This window comes from Lytechinus variegatus, chromosome 2, assembly GCF_018143015.1.
Source record: "Lytechinus variegatus isolate NC3 chromosome 2, Lvar_3.0, whole genome shotgun sequence".
In the NCBI taxonomy this organism is placed as follows: Eukaryota; Metazoa; Echinodermata; class Echinoidea; order Temnopleuroida; family Toxopneustidae; genus Lytechinus; species Lytechinus variegatus.
Genome location: NC_054741.1, coordinates 41562914 through 41582120, shown reverse-complemented (window position 1 = coordinate 41582120; position 19207 = coordinate 41562914). Strand labels below are relative to the sequence as shown.

Here is a 19207-nt window from a genome sequence, read left to right as displayed (position 1 = left end):
TTTTTAAGGGTTGTTTATTTTGAAAAGTCTGTATCTATAACATTAAATAAATTAAGATGCTTATTTAGGAACAAAATAGATTAACAGAGATAGACGTCGAATGCGTTTAGTGTGGTATCATGGTATTGCAAGAATACATTGAAACAACGTGACAAACCCTTGTGCCCTTATCATCTTCATGATGTAATAAGTGAAACCAGCTCTTTCCGAGTGTGTTTTTTTTTAAGGAAATCAATTTTAAGTTCAATTCATATTCAATTTACTAGTCATTGATATGTAAAGAAACATTTCCTTCATTGCTTTGTCAGAATATTTCAATCAACAGAAATTATTGTACTGTAGTAGGGTATAAGTGTAATACTATGTAACAGAATAAACATCGATTGACCAGTGCCCCAGCTCCTAAGAAAGATGCATAACATTTCATTTGGATTAACTTAGGATTGAGGATGATATTATAAGTTGGGCTCCAATTGCTGCTTAATTCAAAATGTGTGACGGTTATATTATTACTGACAAAGAGGCAACATCATGCAGGCATGCGTATTGTAGAAGTGTATGTCAATTATGCTGATGTGATATATTCTGACCATTACTCGATCTCTGGAGCCAAGAAGGACTACACAATTCTGGTGTTGTGCTGTTCTGAGCTAATCATCGGGGCCGCTTTTGCATATTGTAAAGAGAAATTTATAGATTTCGTGCATACTTTTGGTCAATTATTATGTATCTTTTAGTAAAAAAAAATATGCAATTTTCTTTTACAAATTCTGGGGACCGCTGCAACCTCCGCCCGCTGCGGCATGGCCGTGGTTTACTTCAATGAAATTTGATGTGATTATTCTTTCTGGCAACATCCAGGTAGTTCACAAAGTAGGAGAAAAAAAACGACAAAAGAACATATACCCCAGTACATGACAATATTTTCTGTTGATTAAAATATTCTGTACAAACAAATGGATGAAATGTTTCTTTACATATCAAAGATCGGTAAATTGGAAATGAAAAGAACTTGAATTGAGTTCCTAAATCAAGCAACTCGGAAAGAGCTGGTTGCACTTATAACGTCATGAAGATGATTTGATTTTTTATAGGATTTGTCAAGTCGTTTCAAGGTATTCCTGCAATAAAACATGATACCACACTCAAACTATTCGACGTCTATCACTGTTTATCTATTTTGTTCCTAAATGAGCACATTCTACCCCCTTTTTATCTAATGGATAATGTCTTCTTAGAGACTTTTCAAAATGAAGAACCTACTTCTAAATTCAAACCGCTTTTATAGTGTATTTTGGCTACCAATGAAAGTTTGTTGACCTCTTGACCTTTCCCTGACCTTGTCTTGACCCTTAATATCTTCTGGATAACGACTTCTGAAGATGAACTTATTAAAATGAAAAATAAAAAAGTACACACATGCAAAACAGAAAAAAACGAAAATATTAGCTTTTTATCACCTTCAGTGTAATTTGCCATAAAAATATACAATGTAACGAAAGTTCGTTGACCTCTTGATATTTCCGGGCATAACTTTTTAATGGGAGGTCAAGAGTATATAGTTGTGTACACTTTTTTGTTCAGTATAGCCAGACAAACAATTCGATATATGACTTAACACAATCGGGGCAATTCCAAAAATTGACCCCTATTGACCCAATTTTGACCCCTCACATGGTCAAGATGACCATTAGAAATTTGTCACCAAGTTGGAAGTTGTTCCTTATGATATCACCAATCACATAAAAGTGAAAAATCAGACTTAGCCAATTTTTCGAAGTAGATGACATATGCTGCCTGACTATAGAGAGTCTTGCATGTAAACTTTAACGTTGACCTGAAAAATGACCATTGACCTTACCATGTGACCTCCGACTGCAGCATAACATACAGGTCCCCCAAGTCCATCTACTATCCAAGTTTGGTTGAAAAGCGATTTACGGTTGTGGAGTTAGGTGTCATAAGAGAGTCTTGCATGTAAACTTTAACGTTGACCTGAAAACGACCTTTGACCTTACCATGTGATCTCCGACTACAGCATAACATGCAGGTCCCCCAAGTCTATCTCCCATCCAAGTTTGGTAGAAATGCAACTTAAAGTTGCGGAGTTAGGTGTCATAAGAGAGTCTTGCATGTAAACTTTCACGTTGACCTGAAAATGACCTTTGACCTTACCATATGACCTCCGACTGCAGCATATCATGCAGGTCCCCTAAGTCCATCTACCATCCAAGTTTGGTTGAAAAGCGACTTACGGTTTGGGAGTTATGTGTCATTATAGGTTTGTGACGGACGGACGCCGAACGACATTTGGATTCCTAAGTCTCGCCTTCACCTATGGTGGGCAAGACAAAAAAATGAATAAAAAAGTTTTGATTGAGCGAGCAAATTTTTTATGACATTTTAATATAAAAATCCAATTTTGTGATAGATTTTGATCCAGAGAATAACATTTCAATCTTCTCTCTTTCCATTCCATTTTGGTGGTCTGTACGCCATTGAGAACAGGATTTTTTGCAGCAGTAGCTTGAAGGGTACAAAAAACCGAGGGGCGCAGTATGGCGCATGTACTAAAAAGCTGCTTAACGAGCAAACGATAAAAAAAACACCTTTTCATGAGAATCTAGGTTTAAGATATTCTGTGTTATATATTCAGTAAATAAAATCTTACAGTTTTCCTTTGTTTTTCTATCCTCCTTTTTTTTGTTCTTGGTTGTAGAACTTTTGTGGCCATGGTCCAACCCTTCCATACCGATATACGGCAGTGCTATGCCGTTGGGGTCCAGGGCGGAGCCCCTGGATCTTCTTGATATCAAAGCCATTTAAACCTCTCAGATTGCCGCTATTTCTAATCAAATCGTGGGTATATACAGAATATAGCTTTTACACATTTATTCAACCCAGCTGAACCAAATATTTTGAGGGGGCAAAACATAGCAATGTAGGAAATTTGTAAAAAGTCCCCAGTGAGAAAATTGAGCTGGAAAAAAAAATGTCTATTGATATTACATTCTCATTATGTGATAGATTTTTTTCCATTATATTCAGCAAATAACACATCATTGTTTCCGTTCATTTCGCAATACGTTGTTTCCTATAATTTCTTTTATTTCCTCTTGGATGTGGAACCAAGACACCCCCCCCCCCCCCCGCCTGTATGTCAGTGATTGAAAGAAGGGTCCCTACATGGGGTGTTATAGATCCCTTTGATGAAGGTTATAGATGAAGAGCCCTACTGCGAGGAGTCTGGGACAAAGCCCTGGTAGCTTATTTGCATAAAATTTAGCAAGCTTATAGCACAATGTTGCGTGCTGTCCATCTTTCTCCCCGCTCTTTATTTTCAATCCTCGGCAGCCTGGTCGTGTTATTAATCTTTTTCCTTTGTTTTCCAATTTGGCCTTTGACTAAGGCATTCTACGGTGTACCTTCGTTTCCGGCCATTGTTTGCCACTTTGTCATCTTTTAATTTCCCATCATGTTATTGCATTACATGTACATAGGCCTATTTCGGAATGATTTGTTCTTTCTCAAATGTTCTTTAGTTCCTTTTCCCGCTTTCCTTCCTTTTCCATTTAAAAAAACAACAAAAAAATCTGTTTTCTTTTCCCTTTCCTTTGCCTCTCTTCTTTTTCCCTTCCTTCCCCTTTCACTTTCTTTCTTTCTCCCTCCCTTTTTTCTTTTTCCTGTTGAAATCCGCCGGGGGGGGGGGGGGCAGCTGCCCCCCCCTGTTACGCCACTGGTCTGATGAGGTGGAGTTGTTGCAGTACCATGACCAGCTATACAGCCTGGCATGTATAGCATGCAGGTCTATAAAGCTCACTCCTGATTTCTATACCTGGGTCCCATAACACAAAGGTTAGCTATTAATCATACGCTTGATTTCTACGATTGATTGTACATTGTAGGCAACAGAATCAAATGTAAAATAACGTTCTATGATCATTACTAAGCTTTGTGTTACAGGCCACAGGTGATAACTACAGTCTGATGTAGTGGAGTTCTTGCAGTTCCATAAATATCCGGGGGGGGGGGGGCACTCAAGAGAATTACATTGAAACTTAATTGTGAAATGACTGGGATGGAATAACACTTGTCATAAGAGCCTTGCACGTAAACTTTAATGTTGACCTGAAAATGACCTTTGACCTTACCATGTGACCTCCGTCTGCAGCATAATAATAAACAAATTTATTGATACAGGCTAGATTAAATAAAAGAACTCCAGAGTACCTGGCAAATCCAAGATAGCACTTAAAATGGCCGTCGCCGTCGTTGGTTAAAAATTTACATTTCTTCTATCACTTATTTAAGTAGGTTTAGTTCGGAATTCAGAAACAAGTGGAATGCCTCTGGCCGTCTCACCTGCATCACGCGGTTCAATATAGCAGCAGTGCTGACTATGAATACTACTCTAACTCGCACAAGATGTTCAGTGATACATGGTTACTCTTATGTCCAAGTTTAATGAACTAGACCACTTTTTATGAACTAGACCAATAAACTTACAGAGATATGATGGTTATTCAACAAAAACCCCAACATGGCCAAAGTTCATTGACCTTACATGACCTTTGACCTTGATCATGTGACCTGAAACTCGCACAGTATGTTCAGTGATACTTGATTACTCTTATGTACAAGTTTCATGAATCAGATCCATAAACATTTAAAGTTATGATGGTAATTCAACAGATACACCCAATTCGGCCAAAGTTCATTGACCTTTGACCTTGGTCATGTGACCTGAAATGAGCACAGGATATTCAGTGATACTTGATTACTCTAATGTCCAAGTTCAATGAACTAGACCAATAAACTTTCAAAGTTATGATGGTAATTCAACAGATACCCCTGATTCGGCCAAAGTTCATTGACCCTAAATGACCTTTGACCTTAATCATGAGACCTGAAACTTGCACAAAATTTTCAGTGATGCTTGATTACTATTATGTCCAAGTTTCATGAATCAGATCCATAAACTTTCAAAGTTATGATGGGAATTCAACAGATATCCCCAATTCGGCCAAAGTTCATTGACCCTAAATGACCTTTGACCATGGTCATGTGACGTGAAACTCATGCAGGATGTTCAGTGATACTTGATTAACCTTATGTCCAAGTTTCATGAACTAGGTCCATATATTTTCTAAGTTATGATGACATTTCAAAAACTTAACCTCAGGTTAAGATTTCGATGTTGATTCCTCCAACATGGTCTAAGTTCATTGACCCTAAATGACCTTTGACCTTGGTCATGTGACATGAAACTCTAATAGGATGTTCAGTAATACTTGATTAACCTTATGGCCAAGTTTTATGAACTAGGTCCATATACTTTCTAAGTTATGACATCATTTCAAAAACTTAACCTCAGGTTAAGATTTGATGTTGACGCCGCCGCCGTCGGAAAAGCGGCGCCTATAGTCTCACTTTGCTTCGCAGGTGAGACAAAAACGGTGCCTATAGTCATGGTCTGCTATGTAGGCGAGACAATAACAATTATAATAATTACGCTAAATCGATTTTTTTTTTGTTAATCATCAGATACTTGCTGCTAAATACAGCTGTGCTCAAAAGCTACTGAACCCCACCACAAAATGCACTCATTCGTGCTAAGTATTTAATGTAGACAACAACACTACAATGCATGACGAAAATCTCTGTTTGAGCTCAGCTATACCCCAGTTTCCCTTATCATGGACCATTTTTGGTAGGGTCTATGCCCTTATCATCAATCCTATTCTCCAAGTACTTCAAATCCTAATTGCCCCAAGCGTGAAATTTAAGCATAGAAACACCTGTTTCTTGACCTCGGTCCGGAGATAACACTTCGCAGCATAGACAGTCACAGCAGGGGGCAACACACGATGGATTGCAATGTGTGTAGTTAGAGCCTACTATGGAGTTCCATGTATACACGCGGTGAAAGTGCAACTTTTTTCTTCCTTTCTTCCTTCCTTCCTTCCTTTCTTTCTTTCTTTCTTTCTTCCTCTCTTCCTTCCTTCCTTCCTTCCTTCTTTACTTTCTTTCTTTCTCTATTTCTTTCTTTCCTTCTGTCTGGCTGTCTTATTTTTTTTTCTTTCTAGACTTATTTTTCTTCATCCACCCCCTTTCTACACCTCTAAAGAACCTGCATTTGCCAAATGAAAAAAAAATGATGATTTCATATTTGTTTGCATATCAGCCGCATGATTATTATACTGATTATTATACTTTGTATGTTGGTATGCCATTACTTCTTTTTTTCGAACGTTAGGACTGTATCATTGCGCGAGTGAACAGCATGCATCCCATATTTTCTTGCTGGACGGACAGAAACTATGGGATGCATCGCGGTCCCTCCATGCTAGGCATACCAGAATTTTTATTCGCTTACTTTCCTTATTTCGAGGTCGATTTTCTTCGTTCGAAATTGAAAATGGACTAATATTGGATGTCTGAATGTAATATGCATTTGAAAACGTGATTAATATCGAAAACAATAATTTCATTCCGAAGGTCCTTCTACAGGCAGACAAGTCTTACGTAATAGCCCAGCTGTTGTTTATCATTTCATCCTTGGCTCAACGCTCACCACCACGGCCTGTGGTGGTGAAATTGAGACAAGGGGATTACCTGGCCAAGATGGGTTTAACGGGTTGGAAATGTTGTTGAGATTTTTCAAATGAAAAATGGGGTATTCGACCGCAGTTTGCAGTCTGAACTGTGGTCTTTATTCAAACGGGAGTTTCACGTGATGGTTTGGCGAGCTCAGAAAAACAAACTTTATTGAATGTTGTATTTTATCACTTCACAATTAAATATTGAAAACATGGCAGAACTTGACCATTTTGAATATATTCATTTACTGGCAGGGTTCACTAACTTTTTTTCAGCACCACTGAATATCCATAATCAAGTTGGTCATGCTTAGGGAACTTTTCCCTTTTGATATGTTCTTTCTTAACAGGTCTGTGATTTTTTTTTTTACTACTATTAATGATGATCCCTATAATCACAGAGCAACTTACAATTACAGGTATCAATGTGTGGCTTTTTCATGTCTGGTCGAGTCATGTTGACATGTGGATCAATGCACCTGGATAAACAGTTTCTTGAACATAATTTCATCAATTTTTGTTTAAAACTAGATTTTCAAACATACTGGGGTTTCCTCTTTTGGCTGGCCAATTTACCATTTGGAAAAATGAGTGGTACTGCAGGCTTGCCTATTCATAAGGTACCATACCTCATTTGAATGTAACATTACACTGATTTTTTTTTTTGTGTGGTCTCACTGCCAAGCACCAGGAAATATGCTAACCTTCTTCAACTTGTACTTCGTTATTATCAAAATTCTAATTATACTGCATGTTATTTGCATAATTTAAGAAGTATACTGTGGAGACTTTCACATGTACTAGTTATGCTGACCTACAGAACAGACTTTAATGGATTGTTATTGGGTTTGTATTTAGAATCGTTTAATGAAAGCATTACATCTCACCTGACTTTGTGCATTCCTAGGAAGAGGATAATTAATGGTTTCTATGGTATAACTCTCATTGGTGAAGTATTGTAGCAGGATGTTAGCAGCACCATTCAGTGCTTCAGCAGGTATATGTAATCCCTGATTGCGAGAGAAAGAAATCATGCCATCAATTAAGTTTTGTCAATCAGTCATTAGATCGGTCACATCCACAATACCATCATTTCATGTACTACTGGGATAGAATTTTCATCCATGGCCCCATTGCACAAAACCTTCAATGATGGTTATGTGCCTTTTCAAGGTATCTTCAAATAAAACCTTGGTTGTGATTGACTGTTGTATTTAGTTACCATGATATTTACCATTGATTGAAAATTAGACAATGGATCCCAGACCGTTACCCTATTTTTCCTCAGTGCTTCCACTTTTCATATCCTGAAAGGAACACTAAAAAGTCCTGAAATATGTGAAGATTGCTTTTCATGTCTCTTTTTAAATGAGTTGTTAGGGAGATTAATTATTCATTCTAATTTTCAATTCTAACTGTTTTTAATATTGCTAGTGAGCGAACAAACAAATAAAGGCATGAAGAATTTTATTAAAAGTTATCTTAAGTTTTCTTTATTTTTGACATTTTTTGACATAAACCTGGCAAAACTACTGGAAATTCCTGAGAAGTAAAGCACTGAACACATATCATACCTGGTTGCTATATCCAATGGTGAGCTTGGTCTTTCCTGCTGGGGTTGTAGATAGTACATAGGATGCTACATTGTCATAGAAGAAGTTCTGAGTATCAGCGATTCCAAGGATGTAGTTGGAGAGATAGACAGTATCCATGGCAACAGAAGAAGAATTAGCTCCAACTGAACAGTCTATGGCCTCACTGAAAATCATTAAGGACAAAGATTAACAGACAATAAGAAGAGAGTGTCACTAAGGCAAGCACATAATATGCCCACCAGTAAAGTGGAAAATGGAGATATTGGTCAAGCAAGAAAAGTGGAAGGTGGAACTTCACCTTTGACCTTATGGCCACAAAATAAAAAAAAATTGCTAGGATCTATGCTAGTATCATACACACCAAAATATATGAGCCTAGGTAAATCTAAACTCAAGTTATCACATTTACAAGGACTGCAGGGTAAGATGCGACCTTGACCTCAAAGTTCATACGCTTCCTGGAATCTATGCTAGTATCAAACACACCAAATTATACAAGCTTAGGTTTAGTTAAACTGAAGTTATCGTGTTTAAAAGGAAAAGTTAACGGACACCGAGCGTGATACCATAATACATGTAGGTCCCATCGAGACAGGCGTATAAAAAAGAAAGACAAAGTTTGCAGGAAAGACATAGTAGAGTCACCAATAAACTTTAATTGAATTAAAATATGATTTGGCAGACTTCATCCATGCCAAAACAGAGATGCCAACTCTACAGGATGGTTGTCAGGAACATTTACCACACTTGTCAGTAACAAATGAGGTATTTTCAGGAACATGTACATGTAGTCATAGTGATGCAACATACATGTATTGTTTGCTGCAGATATGGCCAAAACTACACACAAGCACTTAATCAGAACTCCATTACAAGTGGAACACCTCTGATAGTCTTGTCTGCATTATGCAATTTAAAAATAGCAGCAATTACTTTGAAAATAAATTACAGCAATTACTTTGAAAATAATTTCTAAAAATTATAAAAAGACTATTAAATAACCTTTGACCTTAATCAGATGACCTGAAAATTGTGCAAAATCATCAGTGATACTTGATTACTCTTATATCCAAGTTTCAAGAAATAGATCCATGTATTTTTAAACTTATGATATTTCAAAGGCATAACATTTGTTATCAAACATTTCAAGGTTGATACCTCCAACAATGTCAAAGTTCACTCATCCATTATTAACCTTTGACCTTTTCATGTGACCTAAACTTCACACATGACTAGCATGACGAAAATCTTGCTTTGAAGAGCAGTATACCCCAAGTTTCCCTTATCATCAAATCTCTTCTCAAAACCCAATTGCCCTCAAGCATGAAATTTAAGTATAGAAACACCTGTTTCTTGACCTCGGTCCGAAGACGTTACACCCCAGCATCAACGGTCACAGCAGGGGGCCACACACGATGGATTGCAATGTGTGTAGTTCTGGTGAGTGCATGGAATTCCATGTATACATGCGTTGATAGAAACTTTTTTCTTCCTTTCTTTCTTTCTTTCTTTTTCTTTCTTTCTTTCTTTCTCTCTCTCTTCCTTCCTTTCTTTCTCTCTCTTCCTTCCTTCCTTCCTTTCTTCCTTCCTTTCTTTCGTTAAGACTGTATCGTTGCACGAGTGAACGGCATGCATCCCATATTTTCTTGCTGTACGGACAGAAACTAGATGGGATGCATCGCGGTCCTTGCATGCTAAGCATACCGTAATTTTTATTCCGCATACCGTAAGTAACGGTGTATTAACCGCACCCGTGTATTAACCGCACCCCCAACTTTGGACAAAAAAAAAAAAAAATTCTTCTCACATTTTCATGCATATTTGAGGTACGAAGAAACAAATGATCTAGGTTTTTAAGATTTCAAAGTATCCAAAGAGATTACCGGTATGCGGAAATCTGCTGTTCTTGATCAATTCATCTACAAATGTTAGAAAGAACGGTCCCGACAATATTGGCAACTTACACACTCACTCACCTCACAGTCACAGTGTACACACACACAGCACTGCCATTACATTGCAAACTACGATACAGTACCAGTCATGCCAGTACATCTTATCAAATTATAATCTGTGTCTTTCCCAGCGTAGGAGGAAGAAACATTCACATTTCTTGCATCAAAACCTCACAATCACTTTCAGAAATTTGATGTCTTAGCATGAATTTTGGATACGGGATTACAGGAAGGTTCAAGAAACAAAGAAATTGACATTTTTTCCAGTTGTTTTTTACAGCTTCGTGCCGTCTCTCTCGTGTGTGGTTAATTTTTACATGGTATCTTATGAAAAGCAAACAGGAAGGAAATAAACAAGCGAAACGGGACTTTGAATAGCGCCAGCTTAAGTCGCACTATGACCACATTACAACGCAATCTCTTAGCTCACTCAACTCTCAGCTCGCTCAGCGGTGACAAAATATTACCGAGTATGCTTGGCGTCTCTTTTAAATTAGCCAGGGAACTTCACTACTTTGAATCGAGAATAAAGTCAAAATTAGTGTCATAAAGGTGGGTGCGTTTGTTATGGACAACATTTAATTAAGTTCGTAATAATCGCTTCCCATTACCCGCGGCTCATACCTCTCTAAACGACATTGCCTGGGCGGCTACGCCCGGCCACTCGATGTGTTGTGAACTGGCAGACATCGTACATGTACGGGAGGGGTTACGGCGGGCTGGCTCAGACCCGTCACCGTGTATAAACTGCACCCCAACTTTTGCTTCTATCCCGCCGAGAAAAAGGTGCGGTTAATACACCGTTACTTACGGTACTTTCCTTATTTCTAGGTCGATTTTCTTCGTTCGAAATTGAAAATGGAATAGTACTGGATGTCTGAATGTAATATGCCTTTGAAAACGTGATTAATATCGAATACAATAATTTCATTCCGAAGATCCTTCTACAGGCAGACAAGTCTTACGTAATAGCACAGCTGTTGTTTATCATTTCGTCCTTGGCTCAACGCTCGTTTAGCTGGCCTGTGGTGGTGAAATTGAGACAAGGGAATTACCTGGCCAAGATGGGTTTATCGGGGTTGGAAATGTTGTTTGAGATTTTCCAAACGAAAAACGGGGTATACGACCGCAGTTTGCAGTCCGAAGTGCGGTCGAGAATCAAACGGGAAATTTTCGTAATGAGAGATGCTCGGCGGGTCGCGCAGCCGAGCACATGTATCCCCCGAACCCACGGCGTCATCCGTCATTGCGATATATAGAGCTCACACAGAAATTTGACCAAAAAAATACAATCATGGCGACAATGACCCTAGTATGCAGGTACCCCAGTCCATCTACCATCCATGTGTGGTTGAAAAGTGACTTATGGTTGCGGAGAAAGAGTGTCTAGCATGTTAACTTCAAAGTTGACCTGAAAATGACCTTTGACCTTACCATGTGACCTCTGACTGCAGCAAAACATGTAGGTCCCCCAAGTCCATCTACCATCCAAGTTTGGTTGAAAAGTGACTTACGGTTGCTGAGTTAGGTGTCACAAGAGAGTCTAGCATGTAAACTTTCACATTGACCTGGAAATGACCTTTGACCTTACCATGTGACCTTCGACTGCAGCATAACATACAGGTACCCCCAAGTCCATCTACCTTCCAAGTTTGGTTGAAAAGTGACTTACGGTTGCAGAGTTAGGTGTCTTAACCCTATCTAGGCCGGGGGGGGCCTCGGAGGCCCCCCCTCAACGAATCGTGCGATATTTTCGCCGTGCGAAATTTTTTGACCGCGCCACTCGCTGACATTTTACTTTCAAGTCTTGCGCAACTTTTGAGACCAATTTTGCGTCACCCGGGTACGTGGTTCCGAAATTACGCAACATTATGTAAGTGCATGTCAGACCGGAAATTGCTCAAAAACGTGATTTCGTGTACAAAGTCAATGCAAATTGTGTTTTCAACCAAAATTCATAAATGAATGATTATTTTTAGTTTTTCTAATCTAAATGTATTCATTTTATGCTTTTTATGATCAGAGAAGAGTCCCCAACAAATTTCATTGAAAAAACAGTGAAAAACAAAAGGTAAAAAAACAATGAAATACATAAGAAATAGCAAAAAACAATATAATACATAAAATGATTTGATATCACAATTTTTTTCATGTACACTTGCTAAGGACACCACAAAGAGTTTCTATACCAAAAATTAGTACATTTAGAGCTTTATTTAGGGAGTTAGAGGGAAAAGTATGATTTCGCATACTAATTACGCATAAATTAGCATAATCACTTAATAGCGATTCGCATGAAATAAATTACTATACAATCTTGTAGATTATGCCCCAGGCAACCCGCGTGCCAATTTTCGGCGCGATCGCGCGGTCGACGGCCGAGATCTTAGGGGGGGGCCTGGGAGGCCCCCCCCCGGCCATAGGAACTCCCAAAATACCCCGGCCTAGATAGGGTTAAGAGAGTCTTGCATGTAAACTTTAACGTTTACCTAAAATGACCTTTGACCTTACCATGTGACCTTCGACTGCAGCATAACATGCAGGTACCCCCAAGTCCATCTACCTTCCAAGTTTGGTTGAAAAGTGACTTACGGTTGCAGAGTTAGGTGTCATAAGAGAGTCTTGCATGTAAACTTTAACGCTGACCTAAAAATGACCTTTGACCTTACCATGTGACCTCCGACTGCACCATAACATGCAGGTACCCCAAATCCATCTACCATCCAAGTTTGGTTAAAAAGTGACTTATGGTTGCAGAGTTAGGTGTCAGAAGAGTCCTTCATGTACACTTTAAAGTTGACCTGAAAATGACCTTTGACCTTACCATGTGACCTCCGACTGCAACATAATATGCAGGTACCCCAAATCCATCTACCATCCAAGTTTGGTTGAAAAGTGACTCACGGTTGCTGAGTTAGGTGTCATAAGAGAGTCTTGCGTGTAAACTTTAACGTTGACCTGAAAAATGACCATTGACCTTACCATGTGACCTTCGACTGCAGCATAACATACAGGTACCCCCAAGTCCATCTACCTTCCAAGTTTGGTTGAAAAGTGACTTACGGTTGCAGAGTTAGGTGTCTTAACCCTATCTAGGCCGGGGGGGGCCTCGGAGGCCCCCCCTCAACGAATCGCGCGATATTTTCGCCGTGCGAAATTTTTTGACCGCGCCGCTCGCTGACATTTTACTTTCAAGTCTTGCGCAACTTTTGAGACCAATTTTGCGTCACCCGGGTACGTGGTTCCGAAATTACGCAACATTATGTAAGTGCATGTCAGACCGGAAATTGCTCAAAAACGTGATTTCGTGTACAAAGTCAATGCAAATTGTGTTTTCAACCAAAATTCATAAATGAATGATTATTTTTAGTTTTTCTAATCTAAATGTATTCATTTTATGCTTTTTATGATCAGAGAAGAGTCCCCAACAAATTTCATTGAAAAAACAGTGAAAAACAAAAGGTAAAAAAACAATGAAATACATAAGAAATAGCAAAAAACAATATAATACATAAAATGATTTGATATCACAATTTTTTTCATGTACACTTGCTAAGGACACCACAAAGAGTTTCTATACCAAAAATTAGTACATTTAGAGCTTTATTTAGGGAGTTAGAGGGAAAAGTATGATTTCGCATACTAATTACGCATAAATTAGCATAATCACTTAATAGCCATTCGCATGAAATAAATTACTATACAATCTTGTAGATTATGCCCCAGGCAACCCGCGTGCCAATTTTCGGCGCGATCGCGCGGTCGACGGCCGAGATCTTAGGGGGGGGCCTGGGAGGCCCCCCCCGGCCATAGGAACTCCCAAAATACCCCGGCCTAGATAGGGTTAAGAGAGTCTTGCATGTAAACTTTAACGTTTACCTAAAATGACCTTTGACCTTACCATGTGACCTTCGACTGCAGCATAACATGCAGGTACCCCCAAGTCCATCTACCTTCCAAGTTTGGTTGAAAAGTGACTTACGGTTGCAGAGTTAGGTGTCATAAGAGAGTCTTGCATGTAAACTTTAACGCTGACCTGAAAATGACCTTTGACCTTACCATGTGACCTCCGACTGCACCATAACATGCAGGTTCCCCAAATCCATCTACCATCCAAGTTTGGTTAAAAAGTGACTTATGGTTGCAGAGTTAGGTGTCAGAAGAGTCCTTCATGTACACTTTAAAGTTGACCTGAAAATGACCTTTGACCTTACCATGTGACCTCCGACTGCAACATAATATGCAGGTACCCCAAATCCATCTACCATCCAAGTTTGGTTGAAAAGTGACTTACGGTTGCAGAGTTAGGTGTCATAAGAGAGTCTTGCGTGTAAACGTTAACGTTGACCTGAAAATGACCTTTGACCTTACCATGTGACCTTTTACTGCAGCATAACATGTAGGTTCCCCAAGTCCATCTACCATCCAAGTTTGGTTGAAAAGTGACTTACGGTTGCAGAGTTAGGTGTCATAAGAGTCTTGCATGTAAACTTTAATGTTGACCTGAAAAAGGCCCTTTGACGCTATACCATACTCAGCCTTTATGCCAAATTTGAAGACGATCGGAGAAGAAATGCAGCTAATAGAGCACTCACAAGGAAATCTCGGCGGCGGTGGTGGACGCGGCAGCAGCGCGACGAGGCCAAATCCATAGTATCCTCCAAACTCTGTTCGGGGATACAATGATCTGTGATACTTGATACAGAGTTGGCTGATTCAAATCATGTTGATTTCAAATTATGTGATTTAAATCGCGATTTAAATCATGAGTTTTTTTTTAAATCATTGATTTAAATCACTTCCATTGAAACATGTACAAATGATTAACATTTTTTTTGTTGAGGAACTCTTATTTATATGACTCAAAAGATTTTATCAACTTTATATCATCAAAACATGAATAAATCCTACTTATATACTCAGAGCAACTGAAATCAAGTTAATAAAATCTTGCAAAACCAAAGATGTACACGCAGTCTTCAAATTGATTGATATGTATGTTCCATTAGGGGCTCACACTAATATCATCAAACCATCTTTGAAAATGTCTACTTTAGATACAGCAAGAGTGTCGCTAAGGCGAGCACATAATACATCCGACTGTAACATGGAAAATGGTGTTATTGGTCAAGCAAGAAAAGTGGAAGGTGGCGAATTCGCCTTTGACCTTCTGACCTCAAAATCAATAGAATTTGCTGAAATCTGTGCTAGCATCCTACACACCAAATTACCATAAGTAACAGACTATAAACCACACCCTTGGATTAACCGCACCCCCAACTTCGGAGTTATCACACACACACAAAAAAAAATCATCACATTCTCTCTCTAAATCCTTCTCACATGTACATGCATATTTGAGGTACCAAGAAACGAAAATTAACGTTCAAGATTTCAAAGTATCAAAAGAGATTACCGGTATACGGAAATCTGCTGTTCCTTGATGAATTCATCTGCAAATGATAGCAAGAAAGAAAGGTTCCGACATTGTTGGCCACTTAGTTACACACTCACCGCACAGTGATACACACACAAACAGAGCACTGCAGTTCTTGTACATTACAAAGTATGATACGGTACCGGTACATCACATCACAATATCATCAAATTATGCTTCCATTTCTTTCCCGCCATAGGTGAAGAAACATTCAAATTTCCGTATCACAATCTCACTTTCACTTTCAGACTTTGTCTAGCATTTAATGTCTGAGCATGAATATGGGAAGAAGGATTACAAGGTTCAAGAAACAAAGAAATTGGCAATTTTTTTGTGCATGCAGTCTCTCATGTGTGGTGGTATCTTATGAAATGCCAATAGGAAAAAAAAATAATAAGCTGGCACGCGGGCAGTAATTTCACAACAGGAGCGAGGGGGGAAAATAAAATAAATAGCGCCAGCTTAACCCTACCTAGGCCAGGGGGCCCCCTAAACGTTTTGCGCAATATTTTTGCCACGCGAATGTTTTTGACCACGCCACTCGCTGACTTTTACTTGCGTAGTATTGTGTAACTTTTGAGACCAATCTTGCATCGCCCAGGAACGTGGTTACAAAATTACGCAACATTATGTAAGTGCATATGTAGGACCAAAAATTACTCATAAACATGATTTTGTATACAAAGTCAATCCAAATTGTATTTTCAACCCAAAATCATAAATGTATGATTATTTTTAGTTTTGCTTGTCTAAATATATATTTTCTATGCTTTTTATGATCTCAGAAGAGTCCCCAACAAATTTCATTGAAAAAACAATGAAAAACAAAAGGTAAAAAAACAAGGAAATACATAAGAAATTGCTAATAACAACATGAGAAAATGATTTGATATCACAATTTTGTTCATGTACTCTTGCTAAGAACACCACAAAGGCTTTCTATACCAAAAATTAGACCATTTGGAGATTTATTTACGGAGTTAGAGGAAAAAGTATGATTTTGCATACTAATTACATAATAGCAATTTGCATGAAATAAATTACTATAAAGTTTTGTAGATTATGTCCATGACAATCCGCATGCCAATTTTCAGCGTGATCACGCCATCAACAGCCGAGATCTCATGGGGGGGGGCCTGGGAGGCCCCCCCCCCCCATGTGAACTCTCAAAAAACCCCGGCCTAAATAAGATTAAGTTGCACCTTATCCACAACACAAGCTCTAACTCTACGCTCAGCTGTAACAAAATATTACCGAGTTGCTTGGCGTCTGTTTGAACTTTGCCAGGGAACTTCGCTGCTTTGAATCAATGACTTAAGAATAAATTCGCAATTAGTTTCATGAAGATAGGTGCATTCGATAATCAAACTTTTATGGACAATTCTTGATTAAGATCGTTATAATCACTTCCGTTTACCCGCGGCTCATACCCCTCTAAATGGCATTGCCCTAGGCAGCTACGCCCGGCCACCCAATGTTGTGAACTGGCAGACGTCTATGGTACATGTTCAGAACAGGTTACGACGGGCTGCTGATTATTGTTTTCTTCAGTCTTTCTCTAGGCTAATAATCATAACAGACATCAAATATCATGTTGTTCAGGGGGGAATGGATTTTTTTTTTTCAGGCCGAATCTGCTCAGACCTATCATCGTGGATGAGCCGCACCCCTGACTTTTGCTTCTATCCCGACGAGAAAATGTGAGATTAATAGACCGTTACTTATGGTACCGTATATGAGCCTAGGTTAAGTTCAACTAAATTTATCGCGTTAACAAGGACTTCAGAAGGGTAAGAAGATGAAAACACGTCACTGTGATCTTAACCTTTGTGGCCTTAAAATCGTTAGCCTTCCTGGGATCCATGCTAGTATCTTAAGCACCAAATTAAATGAGCATAGGTTAAGTTAAACTAAAGTTATCAAGTTTACAAGGACCTCAGAAGGGTAAGATGAAAACATGTCAGTGTGATCTTGACCTTTTGACCTCAAAATCAATAGGCTTCCTGGGATCCATGCTAACATCACACACACCAGACAGAATTAAGAAGCCCGCCTGTAAGAATTTTTTTACATAAATTAAGGCGAATTAACTATTTCAGAAATGAAATAAGATGCTAACTCTGTAAGAGAAGCTGAAAAAGTTTCAATTCCAATAATTAATCAGCAACGCCGAACCAATTCCGCCTGGGGGGAAGTAGGAAGGACGAGAAATAATTCAAGAAAAGACGAGAATAAAATTCAAAACGAGACAAGAAAAATGAACTCAGGTGTCGCACAAAAACACTATCAATGCAAGGTGAAGAGCGCGGAACCTACGGGCGGAGAAGTCATGGGCGCTCCGCCTGTACAGGCAACGTGATGCAAAGCAACACAATCACAAAATGAGAAGCCGTAAAATTACTAAATTTTCAGACAGTAAGATTGAAATTGTGAAAAATGAAATAAAAGCTACCAAAATGCGAGAAAACGTAAAAGTTTTGGGAGAGCACTTATCTGGCAACCGTTCACAGTGCATTGCAAAAGCGAAAGAGGAAGATGGACGTCAGAGTACAATAATCTCTGCAGCAAGACGCAGGGATTAGCATAACTAGCATAAATCAAGTAGGTGTATCCTAGTTATTGAAGTACATGTAAAGCATGCTTCCAATCATCATAGTGCTCCATCCTTCTTTTGTCTGGTTTCAGTGACTGATTAGGTGATTGGCATGTGAGTTTGGGCAAGTGCCGATCTATGCAAGGGAGTATTAACGCTATTAGCATTACAACATATAGGAATTTACATTGACCAGAACTATTTATTAGTACATCACATTCGCGTAACGATACATGTAAATCCGTATGAAGTCCTGCTAAGAAGGGAACGGGTGGCATCCTTGCCAATAGATTTCCATCAAACTTGAATAATACATGGACATATGATTTCCATGTAATTCTACAATTATGACAGATCATGAAGCATTTTTATACACACTTTTTGTAGTTTAACTTTGGCCTTAATTAACATGAGGGGATTCATGTTTGCATATTGTTGGAAATACAATATATTTTGGTACAAAAATTGATCATGGGAATACTCACTCAGTATCAGCAACACAGGTTGGACAGTTGTAATAGCCAAAGGTTGTAACATCATCACATATTGTTCTTCCAGCACCATCATTGTACAACTAGGGATACAGGTAACATACAGGTCAAACAAACTTTAAAATATTGTCACAACACAATTATAATGTACATGTATCACATAACAAGAAACACAGGCCATACAAGAAATAACACTAAAGGTGATCAATACCTCCACCATATGTTGTTACCATGGCAGCCCATTTTCCAACACACTTGGAAAGTGAACCTTGCATATCCTTATCCAAGATGAATGTTTGTGTCAGATTTCAAGAGCAATGGTTAAAAACAAGTGGAATGCCTCTAGCAGTGTCACCTGCATTACACCATTCAATACAGTGCGTATAAAAAAAAAACAGGACAGATTTGAAAAATCTATAAAATTTTTGTTTCAAATTATGATCTCTATATTTTGGTGTCAATAGGTGCTCTGAGGTCTTATCCTTCAAATGTCATCAAAATTATTTAGTTTCGTTCATGCTTGAGCGAACACGGAAT

At 38.7% G+C, this 19207-nt stretch overlaps 1 protein-coding gene across 1 annotated transcript in view; it reads right to left on the bottom strand.

Moving 5' to 3' along the window:
- LOC121408106 (phospholipid-transporting ATPase ABCA3-like) overlaps nucleotides 1-19207 on the bottom strand; it is a 292368-nt gene that overhangs the window by 124858 nt on the left and 148303 nt on the right. The window contains exons 15-17 of the mRNA XM_041599444.1: nucleotides 18665-18753; nucleotides 8174-8357; nucleotides 7487-7609 (exon numbers count right to left, since the gene is read on the bottom strand). Coding sequence (XP_041455378.1) covers nucleotides 7487-7609; nucleotides 8174-8357; nucleotides 18665-18753 — 396 coding nt within the window. The remainder of the gene's footprint in view (nucleotides 1-7486; nucleotides 7610-8173; nucleotides 8358-18664; nucleotides 18754-19207) is intronic.